Here is an 8,685-nt window from a genome sequence, read left to right as displayed (position 1 = left end):
TGCATACATAAGGATAGAATTCTTGAATTGGAAACTATTCCATTGGGGAGTTCGATTTCCGCTTTAATGGGAACATTGCCCGAGAAGTGTGATGATCCGGGCCCTTGTATGGTCACTTGCACAGTCAATGGAGTTCAATTTAGAGATTGTATGTGTGACCTTGGAGCATGTGTTAGCATCATGCCACTATCCGTCTACCGGTTATTGAACTTGCCACAACTAAAAAGGTCGACGGCAAGGTTTGTCTTAGCGGATAAGAGCATAATAACCGTAGCGGGTGTTGCGGAAGATGTATTGGTGAATATAAAAGGGTTGATATTCCCCATTGACTTCTATGTCCTTGAAATGCCATCAAGCGAAACCGAGAGAGCATCGTCTATCCTACTTGGAAGGCCATTCTTGAGAACTTCTAGATTTAAACTTGATGCTTACTCGGGGAATTACTCATTTGAAATAGATGGGAGAATTGTAAGCTTTAGCCTAGAGGAAGCAATGAAGCATCCACCGGAGAACCACTCTTTATTTCGGTGTGACCCAATTGATAACATAGTAGCCGAAGTGCATCTAGCAAAGTTAGATGAGAAGTATAGAGTTGAAGAAGCAAATGAAAAGTCAAGCGAACTAAATACCACACACCATGCAACTCATCCGGAAATTCAAACCTCAAAGAATGACAAAAAGATGGAATTGAAGCCACTACCACCTCACTTAAGGTATTCATACCTTGATGAAGCCCAAGAGCTACCCGTGATAATTGCACAAGAGCTAACCCCTCAACAAGAAGAGAAATTGCTGAATGTCTTGAGAAAAAACAAAAGGGCAATTGGGTGGAGTTTGGCGGATCTAGTGGGAATAAGCCCCAAAGTATGTGAGCACCGCATATTCCTTGAAGAAGGAGCAAGACCGGTCCGGCAACCTCAAAGGAGACTCAATCCAACCATCCTTGAGGTAGTAAAGAAAGAAGTCACTAAGCTACTTGAAGCAGACATCATCTATCCTATCTCGGATAGCGAATGGGTAAGCCCGGTCCAAGTAGTGCCCAAAAAGTCTGGAGTGACAACAATCAAAAACAAAAGTGGTGAACTTATAGCAACAAGAGTGCAAAATTCTTGGAGAGTATGCATAGACTACCGGAGATTGAATGCGGCCACAAGAAAGGATCATTTTCCACTACCATTTATTGATCAAATGCTCGATCGATTAGCCGGTAAATCATATTATTGTTTTCTTGATGGCTACTCCGGATACTTCCAAATTCATATTGCTCTAGAAGACCAAGAAAAAACCACATTTACTTGCCCCTTCGGAACGTATGCCTACAAGCGTATGCCATTTGGCCTATGCAATGCACCGGCAACGTTCCAAAGATGCATGATGAGCTTATTTGCGGATTTTCTAGAGCAATCAATGGAAGTTTTCATGGATGATTTTAGTGTGTATGGTGATTCATTTGAGCATTGTTTAGGTAACCTTGAAAAAGTCTTAGAGAGATGCACCAAAACAAACCTTGTTTTAAATTTTGAAAAATGTCATTTCATGGTCAAACAAGGAATTGTTTTGGGACACATAGTATCAAAGGAAGGCATCTCCGTAGATCCGGCAAAGATAAATGTCATATCTAGTTTACCTTACCCCTCCTCCGAGAGGGAAGTCCGTTCTTTTCTTGGACATGCAGGATTTTACCGGAGATTCATCAAGGACTTTAGCAAGGTAGCCCTACCTCTCTCTCGATTACTCCAAAAAGATGTCGAATTTGAGCTAAGCAATGAATGTATGGAAGCATATGACAAACTCAAAGTAGCATTGACACAAGCTCCTATAGTACGAGGCCCCAATTGGACTCAACCTTTTGAAATCATGTGTGATGCTTCGAACTATGCGATAGGAGCCGCGTTAGCACAATACGAGGGTAAGATTCCCTATGTCATAGCTTATGCTTCCAAAACATTAGATGGAGCCCAATCCAACTACACTACTACCGCTAGATGGAGCCCAATCCAATTACAATACTACCGAGAAGGAACTCTTAGCTATTGTTTTTGCTTTGGATAAATTCTGAGCCTATCTTCTTGGTTCTAAGGTAGTGGTGTATTCGGATCACTCGGCGTTGAAGTATTTGTTGGCCAAAAAGGAATCAAAACCGAGATTAATTCGTTGGGTGCTTTTGTTACAAGAATTTGATTTGGAGATCAAAGATAGGAGTGGTGCCCAAAACCTAGTGGCGGACCATTTAAGCCGCCTTGAACACACAAAGGGCGACACCACTCCCATCAATGACTCCTTCCCTTTAGATACCTTGCACGCAATCTCGGAAGTGGTTCCTTGGTATGCCCCAATAGCAAACTATTTGGTTTCACGCACTTTCCCTCCTAATCTTGACAAAAACAAAAAGGATAAGATGAAAAGCGAATCCAAATACTATATTTGGGATGATCCCTATTTGTGGAGGTGTGGAGCGGACCAAATAGTGCGACGGTGCATACCTCAAACCGAATTCCAAGCAATCTTGGACGCTTGCCATGCTTCCGAAGGAGGTGGTCACTATGGGCCCCAAAGAACGGCAAGAAAGGTCCTTGATTGCGGATTTTGGTGGCCAACTCTTCTCAAAGATGCTTCTCTCTACTGCAAATCTTGTCCCCAATGTATTAGGTTTGGAGATATTTCCAAGAAGGACGAAATTCCCCAACAAAATATGCTTTTTTGTGAAATCTTTGACGTATGGGGGATCGACTTCATGGGACCATTTCTAAATTCAAACGGCTTTCTCTACATCTTGTTAGCCGTCGATTATGTGTCAAAATGGGTGGAGGCAATCCCCACCCGAACAGATGACGCTAATGTTGTGTACTCTTTTGTGAGGAATAATATCATTTGCCGTTTTGGTGCCCCAAGAGCAATCGTAAGTGACCAAGGATCACACTTTTGCAACAAAAAAATAGACGGCCTCATGAGAAAATATGGCATCATCCACAAAGTCGCCACGGCTTACCACCCTCAGACAAACGGCCAAGCCGAAGTTTCTAACCGGGAAATCAAGCATGTGTTAGAAAGAATTGTGAAGCCGAGTAGGAAGGATTGGAGCACTAAACTCTCCGATGCACTGTGGGCTTATCGAACGGCTTACAAGACACCGATCGGCATGAGCCCCTTCCGGCTTGTATATGGTAAAGCATGTCACTTACCGGTGGAGATTGAACACAAAGCCTATTGGGCAGTGAAGGAGTGTAATATGAGCTTGAATGGAGCCGGAATAGAGAGAAAGCTTCAATTGGCGGAATTGGAATGTTTAAGACTAGAAGCTTACGACAACGCTAGGCTCTACAAGGAAAAGTTGAAGGCCATCCATGACAAGAACATTCGGAGAAGAGAGTTCCGACCCGGTGACCTAGTTCTTCTCTACAATTCAAGGTTAAGACTACTACCCGGAAAGCTAAGATCAAGGTGGGATGGACCCTACCAAGTGGAGAAAGTAGAACCTTATGGGGTCTACCACTTGCGCCACCCAACAAGCCCGGACATCTTCAAGGTAAACGGACACCGTCTCAAATTGTATCATGGTGAGCAAAGAAAGAACTCCAAGGAAATTGAAGTGTTCCTCTTGAGGGATGCAACTCTTGAACAAGCACAATGAGCTACTGAAAGTCCAACTTAAGGACGTTAAACAAAAGTGCTAGGTGGGAGACACCCCACCATGGTAAGATCTTCCTTTGAGCTTTGTACATAGACACTTGACTTCATGTTTGTTAGATAGATTTTATTGTTAATTCTCCGCCATTTGTTCAATTCATTGCTGATTTGCCAAGTAAAATGCCCTGATATAGCGCTTAGGCAGCTGTGTGGAAAAGGGAAGTTGTAATGTCAAAAGTGGTACAGACACATGCACAATTAGGAAAAGCAACCACCTCTGCGCGTGCGCGCGCCTGGCGCGTACGCGTCCTTAAGGCACTCAAAGGTCACCCACGCGAACGCGCACCGTACGCGGACGCGTGGATTGCGATTAACAGCCCTCCATACCTCTACCCGAGAGTTGCACCCACACCATGCCAGGACCATGCCTAAAGCACAAGAAGCTCGCGCGCACGCGCACATGGCGCGCCCGCGCACTTGGGCGAAATCTGCCAATCGACGCGTAAGCGTACTGTGTGCGTCCGCGCCGATTGCCCTACTGCACTCCTGGTACATACTTCAGAGAGTTAGGCCACTCTCAGGCCTATACCAAGCCACAAGCCCAAAACCTTTGCCGCGTGCGCGCATTGGACGCGCACGCGTCCACACACTGCGAGCACAAGACGCGCGCGCGCGCCATAGCCGCGCACGCGTCTCTTGATCCTGCACTCCTCTCTGAGCCATTTCACAGAGAGTTGAGCCCCCTCCAGGCCCTTCTCATGCTTGGGGCACAACCGCGTTGACGCGTACACGCACTGTGCGCGCGCGCGCCAAGGGCCCTGCAGCAATCTCTGGTACTGCGTCCAGAGAGTTGTGCCACCCCTATGCCTCCCTTGTGCCCCCAGTCCAAGCGCATGGACGCGCGCGCGTCCCTTTCCACCTCGCCTCACTGCGCGAGCACGCACTGCGCGCGCACGCGCGGATGATCGGCGCCAATGCAAAAGGGGCACACTCACCCCTTCACTTTCACTCCCCATTTTCTCCTCCCTCTCATACCTTCTACTACACATCCAACTTGACAAGAAGGGCACCCCCCCATTCCCTCTTCTACATTCCCTTCTACCACTTACTACCTTCTTTTAGTTACTCCATTCTCTCTTCTCCACCACTCCCCATCAACCCACACCACAACCTCCTCTCCCATTTTCTTCATCTCACAAGGTACTATACTAAGATACCATCTCTTGTGTTCTTATTCCTTTAATTTCACATTCATTTAGTTAGCTTCTTTCTTCTTTCATTTTAGTTACTTCTTTAGGAGGTTTTTGTTCTTGTTTTCTTTTCCCTTTCCCTCTCCTTCAAACTAACTCTTCATGGGCATTTAGGTCTCCACTTCACTTGCATTAGTAGATGAGTTGTGTTGCTTGTTCTTCTTACAATTACTGTGCCCTATAATCATTAATAGTGGATTGTGACTTACTACATTGCTTTCACCATCTTCTAATCACACACCACAACAGGATGCACACCAAGTGTTCGATGAAAGGCATACTTGACTTTTGAACCCACTTTGACTAAATTGCCTCTCAACTTATCACTTTTAGGCGCACCCCCATTTTCCCCAATCCATTCACTCACATTTTCTTAACTTTCTTTCCATGTGTGGTCCTTACGGGTATATGCTTCTCATGCTCCCTACTTGCATGCATAAATCACCCTTACACCATATGAAAATGATTTGCCTTGCTCGTCTCATGTTATCTTAGTTACATGTTGCAGCTGTCATGTGACTACGATACCCATATTCTATGGCGTAACTTTTCATAGCATAAACACAATTACTTCCACTTACTTGGATTTTAATGTTTTCCCTTCTTTACTCTCATAGGATGGTTATCAAGAAGAACAAAGGGAAAGCTCCCAAGAAGCCAACTCCCAACAAAGCGCACCAAGAGCAAACGGCCAAGCCACTCTTGAAGAAGACTAAGGGCCCCATTGATGTTCTAGAGAAGGATAACCCTCCTAAGGATTCGAACAAGTTCCCCAACCGCTACTGCGAACTTGTTTACTCAAGAATGATCGAAAGGAACTATCATCCGGAACCCCTCCTAGTCCTACCGGCTCACCTCCGTCCGATTGTGATGCCATATATTGAGCAGAGACAATGGAGGTTCCTATTGAGGAAACCAAAGGAGGCAAACCTCTCATGGGTAGTAGAATTCTACTCCAACTTCCACTCCCCCCTTCTCACATCAATCTTTGTGCGCCGAAAGCAAGTGTCGGTCACAGTGGAAACTATACAAGAAGTCCTTGGGATTGAACACTCAACGGATGCATATGACGCCTATGAGGAAGTCTTGGCTACATGCAATGACCGCACATTCGATTGGAGCTACATGCGATGACCGCGCATTCGATTGGAGCGCAATCCTCCGTGTCATTGCTCTACCCGACGCATATTGGATTCGGGGGACTATCAAGCAAAGACCCAAGGGTTTAGATGTCCGCCACCTCACTCAAGAAGCCACGGCATGGGCCCAAATTCTAGCTCACTATGTGCTCCCAAGTACACACGGGTCCTCCATCACCGCCGAGTTGGCCTTATTGATATGGTGCATCTTAACCGAGAAACCGGTCAACGTTTCACATGCCATCCACCAATCCATGGGGCGCATTCATGCCAAAGGAAATCTACCATTCCCCGGTTTGGTGACAGAATTAGTTGCAAAAGCCGGCGTCAACCGAGAGGCTAAAGATAGGAGAGCCTCAATTCCGGTCGATGGTGATATAATTCCGACCAAGAGATGCCTCAAGCCTCCGGAAGCTACCAAGGACAGCGGACTAACCACACCAACTCGCAACACGACCACTTCATCTACATCACAAAAATCGGCCGCCCAGCGCCTTGAGGACCTTCACAAGAAACTGGACCGTTATGAACGGCGTAACCAACGCCGATATGCTCATGTGAAGAAGCTCCTAAGCGTAGTCACACCACCTATAGAGGAGCCCAACATTTCCACATCCACCGCAACTTCAAGCGGAGAGAGCGATAACATTGGAGATATGGGATACTCGGGACTCGATCAACCACTGCGCCTTACCTACGGCACAGAGGACCGTGCTGAGTTTTAAGTGTGGGGAGGTCGACCAACCACTGCGTAGTCTTTGCGAGGATGTCGTCCACGTAGACTTCTACTGTCTTGCCTATGAGGCTTCCAAATATTTTGTTCATCAGCCTTTGGTATGTCGCCCCTGCGTTTTTTAGCCCGAACGGCATCACCTTGTAGCAATAGGTCCCCCTGGGTGTTATGAATGTTGTTTTGTCCTCGTCGGATTGGTGCATCGGTATTTGGTTGTAGCTGGAATAGGCATCCATGAAGCTCAAATACCGGTATCCCGCCGCCGCGTCGACGAGCGCATCTATGTTGGGAAGGGGGAAACAGTCCTTGGGGCATGCTTTGTTGAGGTCGGAATAGTCCACGCACATTCTCCATTTGCCATTGTGCTTCTTTACTAGGACTACATTTGACAGCCAGGTCGAGTAGTCTAGTTCTCGTATGAAACCTGCTTCTAGGAGGTTGGCCGTCTACCTGGCCACCTCCTCCTTTGGGCCACTGGACGGGCGTCCGACTTGACGGCCAGGTGATGTGACATGACCCTGGGATCTATGCCCAAGACTTCTTCCTCAAGGAGAGGCTGGCGTTGTCGCAAGCGACTGTCGTTTCCAGATCTCCCCTTATAGATCCTACCGATCCATCATCAGCAACAAATTTCATGACCAGCAGCTTCGTGTTGATTACCGCCTTAACATCGTTAATCGTTTTTCTCCCTAGGATGATGTTGTAGGCAGTGGAGTCCCGTAGAACCACGAACTCGGCCATTATTGACCTCCGTCCTTGTCCTTGTCCCACGGAAGTCGGGAGGGATATTATCCCGTCCGGCTTAATGAAGTAGTCGCCTAACCCTATGACACCGTGCTGGTGAGTCGTGAGGTCGGCGTCCCGTAATCCCAGCGCATCGAACACGTTGCGGAACATAATGTTTGAGTCTGCCCCTGTGTCCACAAGGATTCGTTTGACGAGGCCGGTTCCCACCATAGCCGTAATGACCATGGGTGGGTTCTCAGGGACCTCGTCGAACCAATGATCCTCTGGCCCAAAGGAAATAGTTGGGGACCTCTTGGAGCTTCGTGCTGGCGAGGAGGAAATTGCCAGGACTTTGGCGTCTTTCTTGTGCGCAGACCTCGACTTTGGCGCTGTGTTTTTGGTGGTCACCACGTTTATTATGGTGAGGCCGTGATCGTCGTTTTCTGGTTCTTGCCACCGTTTCGTCGATCGGGTCTTAGCATCTTCATCGTGGTTGCGATGTCGTCTCTTCGGTTCCCTGATAAGGTGGGAGAATTCGGCCAGTTTACCGTCCCTGATTGCTTGTTCTAGCGCATCTTTCAGGTTGAAGCAGTCCTGTGTTTGGTGCCCATAGCCTTTATGGTAATCACAGTAGAGGCTCTTGTTCCCCCCTGTACGGTCTTTCAGAGGTCGGGGCTTCGTCAATATTCCCTTTTCGGCGATTTGCTGGTAAACTTCCACGATAGGGAGAGTGAGTAGGGTGTAGTTGGTGAATTTTCCTATCCGGGGAAAAAGGTCCGGGTGCCTTGCTCGGGCACCCGTCTCTGGCCTGCTCCTTTTGCCTTTCTCCGTTACCATGTTGCCTGGGTTGATTGTAGGAGGGCTGCCGTTTGTTGGCGGCCACGACTCGGCTGACTTCCTCATCATTTATGTATTCCTTGGCTACGGTCTGGATCTCATGCATCGTCCAGACCGGTTTGATGGTGAGATGTTTTCGAAAATCCTCATTAAGAAGGCCATTCGTCAGACAAAGGCTGGCCACAGAGTCGGTTAGTCCTTCGATTTCCAGGCATTCATCGTTGAATCGATCTAGATACTTCCTGGTCGTCTCCCCGGTGCGTTGGGTCACGCCGAGGAGATTGATTGAGTGCTTTGCCTTTGCGATTCTAGTAGTGAATTGCGCCAAGAAGGCGCGGCTGATGTTCGAGAAGCCGACTACAGAACCCTGCGG

The 8,685-nt window shown here is 47.6% G+C and overlaps 1 protein-coding gene across 1 annotated transcript; it reads right to left on the bottom strand.

Annotated features, from left to right (window-relative positions):
- Positions 1 to 7,274: 7,274 nt before the first annotated feature.
- LOC107472458 (uncharacterized) lies at positions 7,275 to 8,312 on the bottom strand. Its single transcript, XM_016091987.1, has one exon. It carries the CDS (start codon positions 8,310 to 8,312, stop codon positions 7,275 to 7,277), a length of 1,038 nt encoding a protein of 345 aa, XP_015947473.1.
- Between the last annotated feature and the right edge of the window lie 373 nt (positions 8,313 to 8,685).

The sequence above is a fragment of the Arachis duranensis genome, unplaced genomic scaffold (assembly GCF_000817695.3).
Source record: "Arachis duranensis cultivar V14167 unplaced genomic scaffold, aradu.V14167.gnm2.J7QH unplaced_Scaffold_108248, whole genome shotgun sequence".
NCBI classification, from domain to species: Eukaryota; Viridiplantae; Streptophyta; class Magnoliopsida; order Fabales; family Fabaceae; genus Arachis; species Arachis duranensis.
Note: the sequence above shows the minus strand (reverse complement) of the source record. Positions and strands in the feature narration are given on the sequence as shown.

Bases quoted from the DNA above. Each gene is read 5' to 3' on its own strand.
- LOC107472458 (XM_016091987.1), bottom strand. From the start codon at position 8,312: ATGGTAACGGAGAAAGGCAAAAGGAGCAGGCCAGAGACGGGTGCCCGA.